Genomic DNA, 20,481 nt, shown 5'->3' on the forward strand with positions numbered 1-20,481 from the left:
AAATAGTAGCTGTTCAAACAATAGACAGATATATTTACACATATATATGTATATCTAACCACCAAGAAAGCACAACTTGTAAAAACTAACAGATGAGCATAAATTTATAACTGGGATCAGTCCTGAAGTGTCTAAGCAATGTTTTCGATATATTTGGAACGTAGAGATGTGCTAAAAAAGTATCATTTTATAACAGTCAGATGTGTTTTTGTTTGCTTTTAAAATTTGTTCTTTATTGCATAAACTTCTCTAGAAAGCTGTATCCTATCTTTTAAGAATGTATTTGGTCTTTACAGATTTTTTTATTTGACTGACCTGGCTGATAAAGGGTTTATGCAAGGACTGTGTATTTGCTTGTACTGTTCCCTACTTAGCATCATAAATGGCTGCTGCCACAGTAAAAATGAATCCTGACACTGGGCATAAAAGTGACACAAAAAAGATTGAAGAGGATGTAAGTCATGTTTGTAAATGGTCTGTTCAAGTAAAATAGAATTGTATAAAAAATACCTAAATGGCATCACATCATAAAACTTTTGTTGGAAAATTAAAATCTGTAACAACCACACATGAGTTATATTTGTATTTAAATATGATTTGGCTGTAAAAATCAATGTCTATAAATATGTGAAAAAGACTGTAAACCAGGGGTGGGCAACCCGCGGGCCGCATGCGGCCCTTCATTAAAGCTTGTGCAGCCCGCAGAGATGCTTGGATTTCAAAAGTACTGGCAAACGAGTCCAATTATTACACATTTTTGAGCTGATTAATGCGCCTGATGCTAGTTTTCTGCGATCTAGCAAAATGTGACTAGAATCAAATACAAATTATACTTGTAGTTAAACATATTTGGTAAGAAACAAAGCAAAATCACTTTGTGTGTTGAACATGTGCGGCCCTCGATACAATTTTTACATTTATAATTGGCCCTACAGTAACAAAGGTTGCCCACCCATGCTGGAAACACACACATTCAATAAATAGTTTATCTCTTTTGTGTTATCACATGTCATCAGTGACTCTAATCATACTTATAACAAGTGATAGTAATAAGGTGCTTTACCCTTCACCTTAGAAATTTGTTAAACCTACATACAGATGTTATCGTGGTATTTTTGCTTAATTGTTCACTTGATAAAGCATTTTGCCCCACCGATGCCCTTGTAAGAGTAGACATATATACTTTTGCCCACATAGGGATAACACACATTTTAAAATAAATATATATACCAGTGATTTTGAACCAAAAGCTTGACCTGTAGCACCTTATATATTTGTGCAGATCTTGAATCTTAAGCATGTGATCAACATAACAAAGCAGTCAATAACCAAGCTCAACCAAGAATTTGGAGGAAAGAAGAATCCCCCATCTATTTATTTTGAGGTAACATAAATTACAAAGCTGGACAATGTTGGTCTACACCAGTGTTCTTCAATGGGGGTTAATTTTGTCCAAGAAAAAGTGATTGTAAAAATTTTGAAGTTATGTGTAATATACTTCCACTTTTAGGGGCGATTTCGGACAAACTAATTGTTCAAAAAATGTTTAAGAAAAAACGTAACATGCCAACTAAGTTGCAACTACTAGTGGTAGTTCTGCAAACACACAAGAGGCCAGTAGGGTGCATTTGCTTCAACAGCCTGCTATTTTAAGAAATTGTGCTTGTTGTTGATTGTTTGGATCTTTTGTGATAATTTTGAAGTAGATTGTATATCTATCAAAAGGGAAATTCTATGCAAACGATGCAAAATCTAAGAGGCACTTTTGACCAACATTTAATGGCACAATTTACATCTAGTCGTTTAAAGTGTGGGTATACCATGCAGTTTCAAATGAGATATTATGTACTGTGGATTTTATAATTGTATTTAAGTATACATTTTGGTGAGATCACAAATTTAAGCAGGTGTTTTTGGCAATTCAGTTCAAAATGAAATTATATGGGTGAATGTACAATAAAAAATGAAACTCGATACACTTTGGGCTGCATGCTACTATCATATGTACCTTAGAGTAATGTGACAAGAGCCATAAAAGCATCCAAACCACCGATTAATAGTGTGACAGTTTCATTACAAATTGTGTTTTTATGAACCAAGATAAAATTTCTGTGTACAAACATAGGAATACAGAGATCTAACAGACCGGTTGGATGAGCACCAAAAGCGTCTGGAACACCTTACTGACATTTTGGAACAGGAGCAGATGCCAAGTAACTCTACTTACAATCCTCGATATTCTCCAAGTGTTCATACACAACATTTCTTTCCGCATCCTGTCACGGTTCCTCAAAATGGACAAACATACACACAAGGTGTGCGCTTATGCTTTGAAACAGTTACGTTTTGTTAAATCTTGTTTTGTCATTATAAGGCAATGTAAAGGTTTTCCGAGCTTAAGGTTTGCAGTGTAAAAATGCTTTGATTATGCTTCCCACCTAAAAATGGTATATTTTCAGTACTGGCTAACACTGTTATATTCCTTCTTTTTTGGCAAGAACAATTTACATGTGATAGATGTTGTTCTAAAATTTAAACTGCAAAAAAAGTTTTTTACATATATACTGGGTTTGTTTTATAGCGGCTAGTGTAAGTGGTGGCTCAGAAGCACCACAGTCTCCCAACCAGCAGGGATCATCGGGTAAAAGTGGTGGAGGTGGTGACAAACCTATTGGAATGATTCGAATTTACCTGCCCAATGGAAAAACCACTGTGAGTCATATCTGATGTCACTGTTTCCAAATAGTTTGTGCCGTGGCTGACAGCAATTTGTCATGTTGCATATACCTGCAGTCTTGCACTGGTTTGCCACCCCCTTGTTTTTTATGATGTCAAAATACCACCTGGATTGTAAAACACCTGTAAATAAATTGTATACATCTTTTTCCTTTTTAATCAAACATATTGGTAAAATTCTTAACTGTTTTTACCATTGTAGAAAAAAACAAAACAAAAACATTGTGTATGTATTGCAAAGTAGAAAATAAATGAGGATTTTTTTCTTCTTTGCAGTTTTTTATTAATTGTTAACTGAAGCACTTATTTTTTAACATTTTCTTTATGTCTGTTGTTGAAGGTTGGTGCCATCCCTAACAAGCGTTTATCAGACGTTTTACTCAGATCTTCGAGGTTAAAAAGCTTACGAGACAAATTAGACCAATGCAGTGTGTACAAGTTCGGAACAGAGTAAGTGCCATCTTTGTTCATGTTAATTGGTTGTCACATGTGAGCCTATCGAACCATTAGTCATAAAAAAGTGGAAATTTGCTCACTTGTTTTTGCAAGTACATTTATTTTCACACATCACTGTTACTTTTATAATTGTTGTTACTTGGAATTAGGAAAAATCGATGTTGAGTTTTATTGTGTGATCTGTGAAAGTAATTTAACAAAATACTTCCTTCTTATTTGTGTGGTTTTTATGATATTGCTAGTGTTTTGTAAACAAACGGCTTTTGCTTCACTCAAGGGATATCTTTACTGATCTGTTAACCTTTGCTCCTATTTACTTCTTATTTGTGAACAATTTTTATAACAGCTTTCAACATAACCATTGTGTTGCAGTGAGCAAATTGATTGGAACATTGATTCTGGAGTGCTGGCTGGCGTGGAATTGGAACTTAGAACAGAGAACAAAAGTTTCAATAAATCCACTAGAATTCTTCAGGCCAGCCACAATTTTGTAAGTAAAATCAAATGCCTTCCAATTTAAGTTCCAATGCGAGAAATAAACCACCAAGACAATATACCTAACAAGTAGAAAATGTATTCACAGTTTGTAACATATAGGCCTAACGTTGACTCTGGGTATTTTCATCATAAGAAATTACCCTTGCTTGTTTCGTTGCCGTTGTTAGCAAACAATTGGTTTCCCGGAATTATTTTACGCCACCAAATTCAGGGTATCTACGTTACGTAATCCATGTTTATTTGCTGGTGTTTGTATGACATTCACTACGTTTCGATTACAAGGGCCCAAATTCCTCGAATTCCTGGTAACGGCACTTAATACTTCTGCCTGTAGTTAAAGATCTTGGTTACCGCTTTGTACTGAAGCCAAGCTTATAATACATGCTTCTCTGAGCAAGATCAATGTTGTTACGACTTGTTCTTGGTTTGCAGACTAATGAAGTTGATTATAGTATAAAGCTCTTATATAACTTGCTTCATAAGAATACTATTCTCGCGATATAGCTTTGATAATTAATATATTGAGCACAATCAACGTAAACATAATTTCAATTTGCCTGGTTTCTTAAAAAAGCGTTATGTGTGACACGTTTATGAAACTTGGTTGAAGGAAACAGTTAGGTGATGTTGGTTATTTATATCGTCAGGTGAGGAAGACTTTCTTTGCACTGACGTATTGCGACCGATGCCGGAAGATTCTCTTCCAAGGAGTCACGTGCAAAATGTGCGGATTTAAACTTCACCAGCGGTGTATTAGTGATGTTCCAGACTTCTGCATCACTCGAGGACAGATGATGAAACTCGAGTAAGTTAATAGAAGACTTCTATTTAAAAAATAAAGCATGTATAGACCATTTAACCCGCGGTGGCAAAAAACAAAGCCCCGTTCTTTCGGCGCTTCTGGTTAAAGATGTACAATAAGATATGTGTAACCTTGGTTCGTTTACTAAACTGATATTTTTTATTTGTCGAAAAACCATTAAGTGAACTACACTTACAGAAAGTGCAGTATTTAATTTAAGACTGCAAGGGTACTGCAAAAACACGACTTGTCCAACTTGTATCTTTGCTGTGCACTTGGCAGTTGGCACCCATTGTCACTCATGAAATTTTACTCGGAGATGCCGCAATTGACGGTGGCGTGCCTACGCTTTCTTGTCCTGCGTTCGACCTCAATCTCAATTCGGTTAACCCCATCATGCCCGTGCATCCCTGCGATTACCCACCCTAATGCACCCGAAAATGTTTACACCCACATAAACAGCTTGCAGTGGTTTGCACGGGCGATCCTAAGTCGCAACTAAGGCTCATTTGGGCGATTTAAGCCGGCGCGTCGTACACAAATAGCCCACATGCTAAATATTGCATGACACCGGTACCTCATGGTGCATGTGATGTTTGTTTGTTCAGCGTTTTAACACATCGCAAAGAGCCGCTAGCTGTACGATGGACCGGTTAATCCCCCCTACAGGGCGAACACATTGTACCATTTTTCCAATGGCCGAGATTCGAACTCTGTAATAAGCGTCGCTATTTGTAATTGCGCCGGCACGGTTTTGTGAAGGAAAGAAAAACATAGACACAGGCGTCCAAAGTCAACTCTTTGTGTGATGCAATTTGGCTACAGTGTTTACCAGTTGCCGTTGGATTTCAGATTTGGAGTATTTGTCGCCGCTTTTCATACTCTCTTTCACATTAAATTAAACTCCAGTAAAACAAAACATTTCTTGGTTTTGCAGGGAAAAAATCCGACCACAAACACCATCACCTGATTCTCCTAACACTCCCACAGAAATGAACAACTGGAATCAGTTTGGTGGGGTGAGTGCCTTGTCTTGTATCCCCCTTTGTTTCTAATACATAACCAGCTGTGTTTTGCGTCCAGCGTTATGTTGCAGCTAACACACAAATCCTCCTTCGTCTTGGCTGCAAAAGTTGTTAACCCTTGAATTTACGCAAAAAATCAATCAAAGTGTGACCGACTGTCCTAATTTTGCCAACTGTATTTAACCAATGTGTTTTGTTTAGTTTGTTGTACATAAGTTTACAACCTTTTTTGGAATATGATGAAAATTTTGGAAGATGTATTTTTAGGTTACCTTCCCGTAAGGGAAAATAACTTGTTGGCACTATTGTTCTAGTTGGCTTAACTGTTTATAGATTGGTATATCTATAGATTTATAGATTATGAAGCTATAATGTGTTTTCATAAACGCGTCTTGACATGATAGTGCATACTAGCTGATTGCAAGCTTAGATGACCTTAGGATTTCCCAACAAACAAACAATTGTAAAAAAAATACGCGACACAATTAACGACTTGCAGTTTCACATTTCTTACTTGGGTCGCCCAAAGACCTGTAAGCTTCTTTTTATACAAAAGTGGTTCCCAACCTTTGGCACAGCTGCCTCTGGCGACGGTACTGTTCTGTGGTAGCCGAAAACGTCTCGCCAAAATGTTTGAATTATAACTTAACCAAAATAAAAAAAAGATTTAGACATACAAGGTATCAAAAGTTGATTTTTTCAAATTATTATGACACTGTTCACAGTTGGTGCATCACAAATTTGTAACTGAAATTAAATTGACCTGAGAAAAATGTGCCACCGATGCATGGCTGGTCGTTTGCAGCAATCGGCTGGGACTTTCCAGCGGTAGGCAATGAAATGAAGGTTAGGGACCACTGGTTAACAAACTTATTCGCCACAAAGAAATACCATTTACGAGTCGCAAAACTACATTTTAGTTTTGCGTCTATTTTTCTTTTTGCTCAAATCTGATGCTTTCATTGCTTCATCGGCACTTTGTTTGTTTGTTTGCGCAACAGGGCGAACAGTTTACCACCTTGCAAAGACCACGGTCGTCGTCGCAGCCAAGTCTCAGTATTCACAACATTGCTCCTGTTATGCCGGATCAAGGGCCCGTACGTTTATACACGCTTTGCTTTGGGCTTCTCTTGTTTTTTGCATCGTGATCATGGCTCACACCCCGTCATACTTTTAACAGTTTGGTCTTTTTAACCGCGTCAAAGCGCGCACGTGTTGGCTTATGAAATCTCTAACCCGAAAGGAAATAGCTGAAAAAGCGATGGTATATGGTTTATGTTTTTGGGTGAACCAAAGCAAAACCTCCCAATCGATTATGCTTCATACTAAATTATTAACCACGGTTTTTGTTGCCAGCTGTTTTGGTTTTGCATGCCCAGGATAACAACAATTTATTGATTTGGTAGCCACGTGATTTTTGGTTGTAAACTCATTGCTTGCTGATCTCTGGGTTTCATTCACATTTCTGATTGCCCGTGCCCGACCTAACTTGCGTTTAAGTTTTTGCAATTTTTGAGTTTAATCCGTTACGAGCTTTAGTTTGCACGCACTAAATTGGTTCCATCGCCTTATGAGCATCTTTCCCAACTTAACATTATTATCCATGTTAGTGCTTCGCATCAGTATCTCATAATTTGGCTTTTGTTCCATGGATATTTTGCCAACTTGTACGAAGTCATTCATCATGCTATTTTTATTTAACCTTTAAATACAATTTCTCTTATTGCAGGATTTTGGAGCATTCCCTCCTTCACACGGTAAGTTATCCGTTTCAGTGAAGTAGTAATTTGCATGACTTGTCTGTCATACGTCACGCAGTGCACGCGATCCTCTCTTACTCTCCCCAAACTTCCAGTATTCCTATGCAATGATTTACATAAGGGGGTATAAACGGCAAAAGGGCCTGACCATTACGCAACGCGGTTTTGAATTCACACAGAACCCGAGCCAGTTCTCAACAGTCCGCCCATGGGCACATCGCGCCGTTGTCATTCGACGACATCAAATCCCAGTGATCATGAGCCTAAACCCCGCTCTTCCAGACGCCACCGCCCGCCTCACTTAAAAGAACCTAGCCTGGCCGGTGGTATTCTTATGCACGCTGGTTCCCTTGAGCTACTCAACCGAGCAGTTCTAAGTGTTGAGGCCAAGCGCTCATCGAGGCGTATGGATGATAAACGGAGCCAGCAAGGTTTTTCTTTTCGAGCGAAACTAATTTGCGTAGAAGCCAATTGTTCGCCGGCTTTTAGTGATTGTTTTCACGTTTATTGCCACGAATAATTTGTTCAGTGGGTGGTAGACTGCTTGGGACCGATCACCCGAGTTAAATTTGCGGTGCTTGTTGTAATTTGGAGTGGTTTTAATTTGATAGTTTTGGTCACGTGATTTCTGAACGAAAATCTCCATAAATCTAATTTGCTGTTCAAATGTGTTATTGTGTTGTGATTTCAAAATGGTGTGGAAAACAAGGATTTAATCAGTCGGATGTGCTCCTACCGACAAATTGAGATTTCAATGCCGGGCAGATCGAAATTCAATAAATCACCGTCCTTTAAACATGATTTTAAACAACAAAGTATAAATTTGTCAATTTAAACATTAATTAAAACCAAAATTAAGGGCTTCAGAATTAGTTTACTCAGTAAAATAAAACCTAATTTGTCCGACAATAATCGAAAAGTTTGTCAAGATATCAAGCAAAGATGTGAAAACGGTATTTGTTTCAACGCACTGTAGTGGTGTTAGCGAGTTCAGAAACTTTTTCTGACTCAAAGCACACTGTACGTAGTACAATATTAAACTTATTTTTGAAATTGCTATTAACAAGTTTTAATCACTTACCAGTAGTTAATCAGCACACGGTTAATAGCAACGAAAAATAATGCAATCGTGCACATGTTGTATATCAACAATTTTCACTTTGAATCATTGTAGGTTACCAAGGCAACAACCCGACGTCGGCTGTGGCCAGTTTACCGGCTCCCGTTGTTATTTACCGACCTCAGGTTGCGCATCGAGGGGTAAGTGCACGAAATCGATCTTACATTGACACAAAAAGCAAGTTCGATGTAAAATAGTGTTAGCCAAATAATGCTTGCTAAAATTTTAAACCTTGAAGTTTTTATTAAACCTTACATATGACAATATTTGTGTCTCTTAACGAGATATTGCGTCAGGTCAATATTACGCCATCATTACGTATGTTTACAGCATTCGCCCCGTCGGGACTCCAACGAAGATTGGGAGGTGCCGGACAAGGAGATTGAGTGGGGTGAAAAGATCGGCTCAGGATCCTACGGGATCGTATATAGGTGTCGGTGGCACGGTATCGTCGCCGTCAAAGTGCTCAACGTTTCCGATCCCACCCCGTCCCAACTGCAAGAGTTTAAAAACGAAGTTGCAGTTTTAAGGTTTGGAATTATTTACCGCTTAACCTGTTTTATCTTTAAACTTGTCCGTCGATGCAACTATGTATACAGTGAAATAAAATGTCGCCACATTGCATTGTTAGTACGATCAAATTTTAATTGTAAACCCACAAACGGAAGTTTTTGTGCATATCATAAGCCAGGCTTATTGAAGGCATTGTACTGAATCAAGGCGGTCTCCTAAACATACCCAAGGTATACATGAATGCTCTAGGGCTGATTCCAGTTGTAAATGAATAAACTGGTTTGAGGGATATGAACGAATGAAACTACATTGTAAATGAAACGAATATTTGTATATTGTATAAATACTGGAGTCGGTTTTCGTTCTGACTTCGTGTCCTAAGACAGGTGGTCTCGTTTGCATTTCACTTTAATGGTTCTCCTACCCCGGAGGTGGAAAATGCTAGTTTGAAATCGCCAAACTGCAAATACATTGTATGTTTATTCATTTGATAAGTTTTAATTGATCTTATATACCTCATTTGCCCTTTAATTTGGGGTTGTCGGAATTACACGAGCTTTTAAAACTGTCGGAAAAGTATGAACCTTCAAAAATATACGGGTTATACGAGAGCCAAAATCAGTACTTTTCTGTATTTTAGGAAAACGCGTCACGTGAATATTCTCCTCTTCATGGGATATACAATCAAGAACCAACTCTGTATCGTGACACAATGGTGCGACGGTTCAAGTCTCTATCGCCATCTGCATGTGCTCGATACCAAATTTGATATGCTACAAACTATAGACATCGCTCGACAGGCTGCACAGGGAATGGAGTAAGTGCTCGTTCAACGCTGCGCATGTAATAGCTTCATTTGTTTATCTTTACTTTTATTTTTCAGATACCTTCACGCCAAGAATATCATTCACCGCGATATGAAATCTAACAGTATCCTTTTTTATTTTATTGATAGAACCCCCAAAACAGCGGTTCTCAAACTGGGGTCCGCGGTCCTTTTGGGGTCCGTGAGGCAATTTTGGGGGACCGCGAAAAGGTTGAAGTAATTCTATAATCTTATTTGGCGTCAGTTTGTGCCACCAAATTAGTTTATGTCAAAGTAGGATTGAGCATCGACTGTCTCCATTGCTAAACAATAGCCTTTATTGCATGGCAGCTAAGAAAAAAGCAATTGTTCGCGCACAATCGTGATGTTTTTTTGTCTTGTCAGTGATGTCACAAGCTGTTTTTGGGTCATTGTTATGCCCTGATTTGCATAACTAGCTAAAATCCTGCAATCGGCTTTCGTTTTTCTGAAATACACTTTCAGGCTTAAGGACCGCGAGCCCTCGAAATATTGACAAAGGGACCGTTTTGAAAACATAATAAAAATGTTTTAGAACCACTGCCCCAAAATATTCCTTGTTTCCTTGTTTGTCAATACAGGGATAGAATGTGGCTACCACCAAAATACCATTTCATGTGTACTATAGTCATCTTAAGAAAGCGTTTCTTGAAGTCCCATATTTGCCTTTTCTACCACGGATAAGCTGTAGATATAAGCGCAATAATTAATATACCTTATTACTTTGTATAACTTTGTAAAATATGATACATTTTCATGGTTGGTTAAGGAACTTGGGCTTTACAACCAAACAAATGAAAGAATTTTGTCCGATTAAATTTAGACCACTGGAGGCGTTTGGAGCAAGAAACTTGCTGTCATGCGCTCATGATCCAAAACCGCAATATGCAAGATTTTATTTGTGAAAAAAAGACGACTGTGTTTGTCCTTAACTGGTCGCTTGCAGACATTTTTCTTCTCGAAGACTACACTGTAAAGATCGGAGACTTCGGTCTGGCCACCGTCAAATCGCGCTGGTCTGGATCAGAACAAGTTATGCAGCCCACTGGCTCTATCCTTTGGATGGCCCCAGAAGTTCGTATAAAACTCCTAAATATATACGTTTACACATAATATTGTCTGAAGTTAATTAAATTAAATCATGAATTTAATATTTTTTATATCACTGTTTGCACAAAAAAATATATCACAAATCACATTCCTGTTGCAGTTTTAAACAAGTATTTTGATGTGCAACTTTAAACGTTTTGTGCTTGTAAAAACAGCGAAATCCTGCTGGTAACGAGTGTGTTATGATGCGTAATGATTTACTCGGTTGTTCGTTCAGGTAATTCGAATGACAGACGGCAACCCCTATACATTCCAATCTGACGTATATGCGTTTGGTGTTGTGATGTTTGAGCTCACAAGCGGCACTCTTCCCTACAGTCACATCGGAAACAGGGACATGGTCGGTGGATTTATAAACGTGCATTGCAGATCGAGCAAGATCTACAATTGATATGTCTATTGTTATCTGTATTAATAAAATTGTATATTATTGACAAATAGCCCATAACGGCCAAAACGACTTAAAGGTGACATGCTTTTACTGTTGAAACGTTTCGTCTCATTCCACCATCAGTGACTTTATGTTATATCGTGTAGATTCTCTTTCAAGTTGGCCGTGGATTTCTTCGACCTGAACTCGAGAGCATTCGGGCGGGCACTCCTCGTGCTTGCAAACGACTTATTGTCGACTGCATCAAGAGAAATAGAGACGAACGGCCATTATTTCCCCAGGTATTGTTTATTTCCTGACTAGTCCGGTACAAGAAAAGAAGTGTCTAGAAATTTAAAATAATTATTTGTTGAAAAAGTCTTCGTTCTTTCCTCTCTTATAAAAAAATCAATTTGTAGATCTGGACTTCGTTGGACGACATATACCGAGCACTGCCACGTATCTGTCGCAGCCAATCAGATCCAGGCTGTTTAAACAGGCCTGGTATGTCGGTGGAAGATTTCTTTCGAATGCCCAAGACACCACTTACACAAAACTCTTTCACGTTTATCAGTCCTTAACCCTCGCGCAACACAATGCCAGCGACCTTCTTCACCACAGAGCCACGGGTTATAGGCTCTAAAGCACTCCGCAGTGGCTTTAATGGGAAAGGAGCCCGGCTTAACTGTTAGTGACGTAATCCATTCTCGCGTGCAACGTAATTCCAGTAGTATTTATTCGAATAATAAGCCAGTCTGTTTGTAATTTTGCTGGACGCGACACGCCCAAAACACATCTACATTTATAATCAAGCTCTTAGATGAAATTATCAGTTTTTCGACATTGAACTTTACGTGTATTTACGTGTCCCTTGTCTGGTGGTCAGAAAAGTACGTTACTCCTGTCCATGACACAGCACTTCAAATTCTGCAGCAGCACGCGGCTTATATTGCTTATAACTGCGCTGCTGCAATCTTTGCGTTGCCTGAAAAAAAATTAATATGGAGCATAGTCTAGTTCAGCACAGTGCACGTCGACTTTGAATGTTCAGCGTGTTTTATCACTGAAACCACAATAGGTCGTTTACCATAGCTGGACCGTGTCATCTTATTAACAAACTGATACAGGCAATGTACACATACAAGCCTTCATTTGGACACACGTCATAAAAACAAGTCACTTTTTAAAGGCGAAAGTTCAAAACGAATTTCTCCACTATTTCCTAATAACGAATGACAGGCGGCAGATCGTCCTATACATAAGTGCTAATGTACAAAATGAGTGCATCATGTGAAACTGCACTTGTAGACGGTGCCGTAAAAGTATTCTGACGAGTAAGACGCAACGCTTATGCTTTTATGATTCAGCTATAGACATTTAGCATACTTACCGTTTGACCTGCAGCGCAGGTTGCTTCCGTTTATCAACCGCATTTGTGTACTGTTTAGGCAAATGCTTCTGATGCAAGAATTTTAGCGTGGAAACAGTTATCAAGTGTTTATTCGGGATCGCGGTGAAACATTGCGCTTTTGCAATGCGGGTACTGATATTGATATTATACGTTTTTAATCGAAAAAATCGAAGCGCTCCTCCGTTCTATTCTTCTCCACGACAAATCAGTTACGTTCGTGTTGTGATTTTCCCTTTGCTGTCTTGTAATTGCCCGCAATACAAATACGCGATAGACCGTAGACTTGTTTTTTGGGAAAGTTGAAGTTACAGCCAGAATTGACTTAGGTTTTGATTGATTAAATCAGCTTTAGATGTCCTGATGTCATGAATACAAGCAGGGGTGCGATTCAAATTTTTGTTCAGCCGGTTCTATCACGAAAGTCGTATTTTTCAGCCGGTTCTGTTACAAAAAGTCATATTTCCATTGACAATAACCAGTAATACTAACCGGTTCGCTGATCTCATAAAATTTCGTGAGACGGTTCCATAGAACCTGTGCGAACCGGCTGAATCCCAGCACTGGATACAAGGATCTTCGGAAAATTAATAGAAAAAATAAAAACTCAACGCAAGTTTAAGCAGTTAAACAAAATCTGATTGTGGAAAACTTTTACAATTGATTGCGAACCATTCAGCCGATTAGCAAACATTGTACTAATATCAGGCGAAAGTGGCCATTGTCCGCGACGACAATACACGGCCAAGTGGCGCTAGTAAGCAGAACATTCGTGTATACTTACCGCTCGGAAAAACAACAACTTGAGTTTGTGTTTCTGATCCGTGCCTCAATGCTTACAAAAATCGAACATATCGTTGTGTTATCAATTGAAAGTGTGCCTCTGTTTTCGCACAAATTAACCTAGTCTAAGGTTTGAGGGTGATGAAATATTTGTATCGTTGCTCAGTAAATAGGTACGAGAAAAAGTCATTTATGTTGACCTGTCCATAAATCAGTCACTGAGTTTACTTTTTCATCGTACAATGTTACCATACAAACCACACCTGTTTACATTTGTGAAACCAAAACAAGCCCAAAGTAGTTGGTATCTAATGTTTAAGCGATGTACGACAATTTGACAGGCAGATAGTACTGCCCTAACTGATCTGTAACGAACAATATTTTTATGCATCAATCCATAATGTTGTTGGCTGCAAAATTTTTATTGGTGTTAAATAAACCTTGTTCGTGTGAGCAAGCAATTTGTGCTTACTAAAAGATCTTTTGTAGTCAGGTTGCCAATTAATTGATTTACACGTGAAATTGTTTCTGTTGTGCTGCTTATCGATTGTCTACTTGCGGTAATTACGCGTTTTTTTGTTTCACCAACCTTGTGCATGAAGTTGAATCTCCGCGACGCGCTATCTAAAGCGGAATGCCACGAAAAGACCATCCAACAATTAATTACCGACTTTGTGGTGAGGAGTGATGCAGAAGCTTAAGAGAAAGGCGAAACGTAAGAAAAACGATCACAGTAAAATTTAATAGGTAAACAGAGTAGAGTCGTGTTATAGGGGACAAAAAGATCTGTGTTACCTTTCAGGCACCAGGTTAAAAGAGTTGTGTTAAGCACCAGAGGAGCCAACCGCTAGCAGGGTAAACGCTTATTACGTTAACGAGCAGGTAATATGCGCTAGGTTCAGTAATGGCTGGCTCAAATTTAGGCGTGTTTTAGTAGTTGTATCCCTGAGGCTAAACGCAGCGTCGTAAAGTATCCACATTTACAAAGGAAGTCCACGCCTAACTCATGTTACGTTATATGAAGGCAGCTTGATATTAAAATGCTGAGAGGAGTATGTAGTATACATGTTGAAAGCTACAACAGTACAATCCAAACCAGTATAGATCAGCTATAGAGTAATCTGCCTGAGGACATACTGAACGTTATTTAGCGGGTATATGAAATCCCTGACATTGATAAAATCTTTTTCAGCCAGTGGACCTCGATGTGCGATATTTATTAATCTTATCTATGCTTGTTAATAACAGCATACCTCACTAATTGTTTTGGTGTCACTTTCAAACTCGCCTTGCGAGATTTAAGTGGAGGAATTACACTAACTTTGCACCAGGAATGCTAATTTCAAGAGCAAGTGGCTTGCCCGCCCACAGCCTACCTCCGTTTTTGACTAACCTTCAAGAAAGAAAAAAGAAAAAGATAGAAGCTCGAAACCGCCGGCCGGCTTTGTTTCACGGAATGAAATGCCAATACTTTTCAGCAGCTGTAATCTTGCTCCTTTTCGCCGGTCCAGTTTTTGCAAAAAACAACTTTACAGACTGTAGCCGATCCCATTTGGATTTAGTACTTCTTATTGATGGGAACCTCAATCAAGATCCATCGAGCCTTGCAATTATAAGGAGCTTTCTGTCAAACATTGCGAGTTCCCTAAATACCAACAGTGAAAAGTCAAGAATGACTGTTTTCACGTAAGTTGTTCAATGTGACGTCACAATGTGTGTTAAGCTTTCCAAATCTTTCCGTGCGACTCAAAACGTTGACGATTTATTAAGCATTATGTTCTTTGAATCACTGTAGGTTCGACAAAAAAACGAAATTGGTGTTGGATTCTGCAGCTGAAATTGACTTCGAAAGCTTTTATGCCAAACTCCAGGCATTGGAAATAACTGGAAAGGGAAGTATTCTTCTTAGAAGGGCTTTACGAAATGCAAAGCGGCACCTATTTAGTTCAAATGTTGGATTTCAGTGGCGGTAAGTTGTGCATTAAGTGTGACACCATGTCTTGTTAGCGGTTTGGTGAAGTGCCCCCAGGGTAAACAAATGTGGAAACTTATGTAGATTATTCTGCAAACTGCTACTTGGCTACGGTGCGTCTAATTTGTTGTTCGGGGTCAATTAGTCACTCAAACACATACACTGCTTTCCATTAATATCTTTGCAAACCTTTGGGCAAGTGGGTTAAGGTGGAGATACTATCAGATATGTTAACACTTGCTTTATGAGTTTATGCTTCTTAAATTGATAAAAGTGCAATCAACATCCACCAAGTAGCTTTTAAATCTCTGTTTTCAGACGGGAACAAACAAGAGTTGTATTTGTGTTAATGAGCAAAAAGTCGAGAGATCCAGCTATTGAGATAGCCACCATACTTCGTCGCAACGGTGTAAAAATCGCTGCTATTGGCTTTGAAGAGGCCTCCGAGGTCCAGCTGCTTCCTTTGGCCTCGAAACCAACTAAAGTATGTTCAATATCGGATTATTTCAAGTTCTAAACACACTTGGTTATGACAGTACTTTACCTACATCATGCAAGTTTAATGACAAAATTACAGCTTCTCTCGCTGCGCGGTTACCATACGTTTCACTTGCGGTCGCTGGCTATTGTATGTTCCACTTGTGCTAATACTTCGGTACTTTTCAGCATAACTTACTATTGCTGAATAATGTACATCAACTTCCCGGAAATGGATTAAATTTCTTTACTGCGATTATTTGTGAACAATATGGCCGGGAGACTTCGTCGCAAGGAGTGGATGTTAAAAAAACCAACACACCAGGGGGTAAGAAATTTGTTTAAAAATTTTAAACCGATAAATTCGATGTTTAAATATTGTCGCTGAAATCAAAATAAACAATGTCCTTAACAACATGCAATGTAGGCAAAGTTTTGCAGACAAATTAAATTTCCTACCTAGAACATTGATATCACAAACAAACAAAATGAAAGTAAATTATTCAAATTTATTTATGTTTTAGGTGATTCCCAAACACGGGCCTTTTTTAACATAACCAGAACCATCGTTACTTCAAATTCGATCGAAATCCACATTTCAACGGAAAATCTCCATCCACAACGATTTGACATCAGCATTGCACCAAATGACGCTTCATCGAAAGTCACACAAAGTGGTGGAGTTGTACTGATTTCTGGACTCGCCCCAGCAATGGAATACTACATAACCATTGTGGCTGTGTTTTCAAAAACAATGAAGTTGTCGAATTCCTTTAAACTGGCTACACGTAGGTCAAACTAGAAACAACATTGGGTTAAATGTTTGCGACAATCGCCGAAGCGTATAACTTTGGCAGCAATTCTCTGAGAGTGAAATCACAAGTTTGTCGTGTGCAAACGCACGAGTCATCAAACTGCCACAATCGATTAGCAAAGGTCAAGATAAATTTGTGACGTCTGCTTAAAAGGGCTTATTTTAGGCGTTTCAGCCCTAGGCAAAACATTTTGTAAAACCTATTTAAATTCGTGAAGTGTTTTGCTATTACAAAGCAATATCTGAATGCAGCATTCATTTAACAAAACTGTTTTAGATGAGCTTGTGACCCTCATATAACCCCATTCAGTTTTCTCAATCTAGTCCAAACGTTTTCCAATTTTCGGCAATGTTTTATATTTTCAGAAATGTCAAATAAACTTACCTACAATTTTATCTTTTTTAAAAATAAACTTTCTGTTTTAGGTCAACAAATGGTTGAGAACATTCGAACTAATATTATCACAACCCAACCTTGTCAGATGCAGGAAAATTTAATGGTAAAAACAAAGTGTCAAATATCGGTCGTGTTTTTTGTTGTTTGAAGCAGATAACGTTTTAATGTAATCTTCGTTGTTTAGTCAATGTATGGCGTAAATACCGACTTTGTCCTAAGCGATGCAGACTGTTTACCGGGAAATAAACACATCATGATCGAAGTTGAATGGCAAAGGACGGCCGTCAATGCACTGTACCAAGTAAGACACGTTTTATAGTTTTGAGTCAGTAAGGAAATTTACTATCTGTGATCATATAAGACTTATTTCGAGCTGCAGCTGCAATATAACTACTTAATAAGTCATAAATAAAAAGCTTAAAAGATTTTAATTATAGTTTTCCGTTTTATTAGTAATGTCTGAATCATAAAGCTTTTTGACAAAAATTCTACAGAATAGATCATTCTTAGATTAGTTAACTAAAAACCAACAATGTATAGTTATAAGTCAGTTTCACCATTGCGTTCATGACGTTTAAAGTTACACAGCTGATTGCGACATGGTGACTGTTTCAGTGCAATTATGTCGCAGTGTTGGAGAAACCAAAATAAAATCTTTTACCTCAAATACACACCAATTCAAAGTAGAAGCCAAATCATCACATATTAAATCACAAATTTCTTGGTTACTCAGAGATGTTTTGGAATAGAATGTTTCAAAAACAGCGCTTCGTTGTGAAACAGTTGGTTTTGGTTCTTAACATTTTTTGCCTAAACGCTTTGATACAGTTTAATTACAAATTTTGAAAAAATACAAATAGGTCTACACTTTGCCATATCTTCCACATCTTGTAAAAATGCCAAACACATCGAACAAGCGCGTGTTCACCAATGCTCAACCTGGAACAAAGTACACGATTTCCGTGAAGGCGATCTCCTCCAGCAACAACGTTTCATCCGAAGCTTCAACCGAAGTTGTAATACGTAAGATAGTCCATACGACAAAATTACTATACTTTGTTCATATGATGACACGAACAAGCCAGCAGATTTGGGTAAAATACATTCGCATGCCGACAATTTTTAACGTTTTTTTATTAAAATTGTAAAACAACAATTAGCTTTTTATTTAACATCGCAATTCATAAAGGCACAAAGGCGACAATTTGGCAACTATTTTTTGCATTATGAAATCAAAACTTATTTTACAGCTCCAAGTTCACCACAAAACGTTGATTTACGGCGTGTGAGTTCCACAGAAGTGGAGGTCGTTGTTCGTACATCGGGTTTGGCAAAATTTGGTACAATAGAATATGATGTTGTTTCCCCATACAAAAGATATACCGTCAGGTTAGTTTTTCTGACTAACTCGTCAGATTTTGCACAAAGTTATACTAACCTGAAGAAAAAACATTGCGCGAGTAGCAATATATGTCCTACATGCTGTTTTGAAGTATACAAAAGTATACACAAAAATGTGCATTTTGTATGCCAACACTCTGTATTTATACCAATGGCAAATTAGTAAACAATCGACTTAATTTTAACGAGGATGCACGGTTTGTTATAATCCAGCGTCTACATAAAGTTGGTGAAAAACAGGCTTTTTGTTGATGTTGTAATTGTGTTGCTATAGATTTTAAACAAGCAAGATTTCTTACAGACACAGCCCAAAAGGCGAGCAAGGTAACACCTCTGTCACCTCGATGTTTACAAATACACTTGACAACCTCACCCCATGTTTACCTCATCACGTAACAGTCCGTACTTCAAGTCATGGGGCGTTGAGTTTGCCAGTGACAGTTCGCCTGCAAAGATGCACTGAAGGTAACATGTCACAACATTTTTTGTGAGAAATTTGAACCAAATACATGTTTTGGCTTGTTTCAGGAACGCCGATTCACGAGTTCGATCAATCTGTCGTTATTTCCACTTCCAACGGTGTATATATCGTACCTTCAGGAAGAAGTGCCTTTCAACAGATCACGCCAAGGGTATAAAAATATTACACATTCAAAAATCGCCTTCGGCAATATTTTGTATTTTTCCACAAACTATAAACTTCATTTAAATTTTGTCACTGTTTGTTTTGAGTTTCATCAACATTCCTGTTTGGAATTTAGTTACTCCTCTCCGTGCCCAGTGGTGTCGTAAACGTTCTGCTTCATCGCCGTAAAGTAAACTTGAAGAAAACCCATGGACAAGGCAGCAATAACTATTGGACGTATTCTTTGATATGGATTGATCGCAAAACTCGCAACATCAAAACTACTTCCGTAACTGATCCAACGAGGAAAAGTGCGACCATTGTATCCGGTAAATAAAAAAGACGTTACTTTGTTAAAAGACCAGCAGTGATTTTTGTGTTACAGCAAGCCTGAGCTTTGTCGTAAAAAATTGGTTATTTCTTCTTTTTCTAAATGATGTCTGGATTTACGTTTAAAAATATATGCAAGAGTTTTTTTACAAAACCTTGTGAGATTAAATGTATATACTGAAATAAACAAAAGCGTACCTGTGTGAAGTATAATGTCTATAACTCCATGCAACTATAAAGTCGCTGCTATGTTTAAGTTTCCAATACAAACTTAATCCTCCATTAGCGTAATTCGCGATAAGATCAACACATTAATCACGCCTATGTCGTAATCATACTGACTTATGAACTGCAGGACTACTACAGCCCGTGGGCTTGGCGGTGGATGTATACGACAACAACGTTTATTGGAGCGACATGGCAAGCCGGAGTATTGGGGTGGCTCGCCTCTCTAGCGCCAGTGGTGAGGGGTATTCCACAGGGCTCAACAAACGTCTCATCACTACCGATCTCTACACTCCTGTAGGGCTATCTGTAGATTCAGTTGGAAGGTACGTGTGGAACAATTGTATCCGCATATTTTGATATGAGATTCAAACGTTTGTAACATGGCAAAATATCGCTGATAAATTTGTTGTCATTAATACTTTTAAAGAAATCTGTTTTGGGCGGACATGTGGGGACGAATAGAAAGGAGTGAAATGGATGGAAGTAACAGAAAAGTTCTCATCAACGATCCGATCATCCGTCCACAATCGCTAGTGTTTTGTATGGCTTGTAATCGACTTTTGTGGATTGACTCACTTTCTGTAACAATTAACTCCATGAGGTAAGTCAAAAACGCATTTTTTTATTCGATTAGCGCACACAAAAACACGTTTTTATTCCTTGGGTTAGTCTTCAATTACCATTATATCTGGTCTTACTCTTTATTAATAAATGTCATTTTTACTCTCTGGTTTAGATTTAACAATACTATATGATTTGATTTACTTTCTAGTGTAATCTTAAAAATACCATTCAAGACGTTTGTTGTGTAA

At 38.1% G+C, this 20,481-nt stretch overlaps 2 protein-coding genes across 5 annotated transcripts in view; both read left to right on the forward strand.

Moving 5' to 3' along the window:
• The first annotated feature begins 268 nt into the window (after window positions 1-268).
• On the forward strand, window positions 269-12,921 carry LOC145229179 (serine/threonine-protein kinase B-raf-like). 2 transcript variants are annotated; one of them, XM_080094477.1, is made up of 18 exons: window positions 269-454; window positions 1,283-1,384; window positions 2,126-2,315; window positions 2,582-2,712; window positions 3,077-3,186; window positions 3,565-3,682; window positions 4,338-4,495; window positions 5,430-5,511; window positions 6,519-6,614; window positions 7,247-7,274; window positions 8,452-8,537; window positions 8,728-8,927; window positions 9,551-9,727; window positions 9,794-9,840; window positions 10,701-10,828; window positions 11,082-11,204; window positions 11,402-11,536; window positions 11,654-12,921. In XM_080094477.1, the coding sequence occupies exons 1-18, from the start codon at window positions 383-385 to the stop codon at window positions 11,813-11,815; spliced, it is 2,145 nt and encodes a 714-aa protein (XP_079950603.1). In that variant the 5' UTR covers window positions 269-382; the 3' UTR covers window positions 11,816-12,921. The 2 variants fall into 2 exon arrangements, with proteins under 2 accessions (XP_079950603.1, XP_079950604.1); XM_080094478.1 differs by lacking the exon at window positions 6,519-6,614 and having other exon boundaries at window positions 270-454.
• Window positions 12,922-14,588: 1,667 nt separating this feature from the next.
• Window positions 14,589-20,481, forward strand: part of LOC145229175 (uncharacterized) — a 28,362-nt gene continuing 22,469 nt past the window's right edge. For 2 of the 3 annotated variants that reach the window (XM_080094470.1, XM_080094471.1), the window contains exons 1-14: window positions 14,590-15,111; window positions 15,221-15,394; window positions 15,716-15,881; window positions 16,064-16,202; window positions 16,399-16,662; window positions 17,115-17,188; window positions 17,270-17,386; window positions 17,946-18,108; window positions 18,336-18,474; window positions 18,788-18,951; window positions 19,015-19,118; window positions 19,248-19,440; window positions 19,797-19,992; window positions 20,097-20,270. In XM_080094470.1, coding sequence (XP_079950596.1) covers window positions 14,759-15,111; window positions 15,221-15,394; window positions 15,716-15,881; window positions 16,064-16,202; window positions 16,399-16,662; window positions 17,115-17,188; window positions 17,270-17,386; window positions 17,946-18,108; window positions 18,336-18,474; window positions 18,788-18,951; window positions 19,015-19,118; window positions 19,248-19,440; window positions 19,797-19,992; window positions 20,097-20,270 — 2,420 coding nt within the window. In that variant the 5' untranslated portion in view covers window positions 14,590-14,758. Of the gene's footprint in view, window positions 15,112-15,220; window positions 15,395-15,715; window positions 15,882-16,063; window positions 16,203-16,398; window positions 16,663-17,114; window positions 17,189-17,269; window positions 17,387-17,945; window positions 18,109-18,335; window positions 18,475-18,787; window positions 18,952-19,014; window positions 19,119-19,247; window positions 19,441-19,796; window positions 19,993-20,096; window positions 20,271-20,481 lie in introns of all 3 variants that reach the window. The other variant, XM_080094472.1, reaches the window with a different exon arrangement.

This window comes from Phallusia mammillata, chromosome 5 (assembly GCF_965637545.1).
Source record: "Phallusia mammillata chromosome 5, kaPhaMamm4.hap1.1, whole genome shotgun sequence".
In the NCBI taxonomy this organism is placed as follows: domain Eukaryota; kingdom Metazoa; phylum Chordata; class Ascidiacea; order Phlebobranchia; family Ascidiidae; genus Phallusia; species Phallusia mammillata.

What these genes read in the sequence shown, in the direction of transcription:
- LOC145229179 (XM_080094477.1), top strand. Translation starts at nt 383, where the DNA reads ATGGCTGCTGCCACAGTAAAAATGAATCCTGACACTGGGCATAAAAGT. An exon ending in GGACAGATGATGAAACTCGA is followed by an intron (nt 4,496 to 5,429) that starts GTAAGTTAATAG and finishes TTGGTTTTGCAG; the next exon opens with GGAAAAAATCCGACCACAAA. An exon ending in AACGGCCATTATTTCCCCAG is followed by an intron (nt 11,537 to 11,653) that starts GTATTGTTTATT and finishes ATCAATTTGTAG; the next exon opens with ATCTGGACTTCGTTGGACGA.